General features: G+C 47.4%; 1 protein-coding gene across 1 annotated transcript in view; it reads right to left on the bottom strand.

Moving 5' to 3' along the window:
* Positions 1–23: 23 nt before the first annotated feature.
* LOC103592446 (mitochondrial amidoxime-reducing component 1-like) overlaps positions 24–816 on the bottom strand; it is a 21,166-nt gene continuing 20,373 nt past the window's right edge. Inside the window, 1 exon segment of the mRNA XM_008575176.1 lies at positions 24–650. Coding sequence (XP_008573398.1) covers positions 488–650 — 163 coding nt within the window. The 3' untranslated portion in view covers positions 24–487.

The following is an 816-nucleotide window of genomic DNA, read 5'->3' as shown; positions in this document are numbered from 1 at the left end:
GGCAACACCGTCTCTCTTCAGGACCATTTCCTCACGTGTTGACACTAAGAAGGGCGCCAACACTTCCCTGAACAACATCAAGCAGCAGCTTAGACAACACTGCACCTTAATGTCCAATACACAGGGGTAATAAAAACTTCCAGAACATTCTTCTGGCTCACCCACTCTTCCTCTTCTCTTTCCCTGAAGAGTGGTACTGAGATGATGAAGTTTAGCCCTCTGGGTGGGTGGATGGACAAAGAATTACTCCGCAATCATAATTAAGCAGGGGTTTTCAGAGTCCTGCCTTGTCATTTAAGTGACTTACTGAAGTCCTACTAAGTTAGCAAGACCATATTTCTTTGCTTTGTTCACTGAGACCCTGAAAACATTGAGACACAAGAAGTCCAAGAGAGGAAAAGCTTAGAAATCACAGATCTAAAGAAGAGGCTGCAGTATCCATGCAGAAACACCGCGACCCAAGTGTTGTCATTTTTGAGGACATATTTCAAAGGCAACTGACATCCCAGGACATATGGTTCCATGACTGGCCCAGCAGGTACATGGGGTCTCCCACTTTCACTGTCCCTGGGTTTTCCAGGACAAAATACTGTCCAGAGAGAGGCGATTTTCCATACAACTTCTGCTCAGAAGGGTCACACTGGAGATAACTGCAACAGGAGAAAGACTGTCATGAGTCACGGCCGAACAAGCAAGAGTTCAAACACCTCAGTCAGGGCCACCATGTCACACACTTGAGGAGCACCATTCCCACCAAAGTCCAACAGAGCAGCACCTCCTGGAGCTGGCTAGGGAACAGCAGGTGCATGACCACAG

This window comes from Galeopterus variegatus, unplaced genomic scaffold, assembly GCF_000696425.1.
Source record: "Galeopterus variegatus unplaced genomic scaffold, G_variegatus-3.0.2 Scaffold1150, whole genome shotgun sequence".
NCBI classification, from domain to species: Eukaryota; Metazoa; Chordata; class Mammalia; order Dermoptera; family Cynocephalidae; genus Galeopterus; species Galeopterus variegatus.
This window is presented reverse-complemented; position numbering and strand designations above follow the sequence as displayed.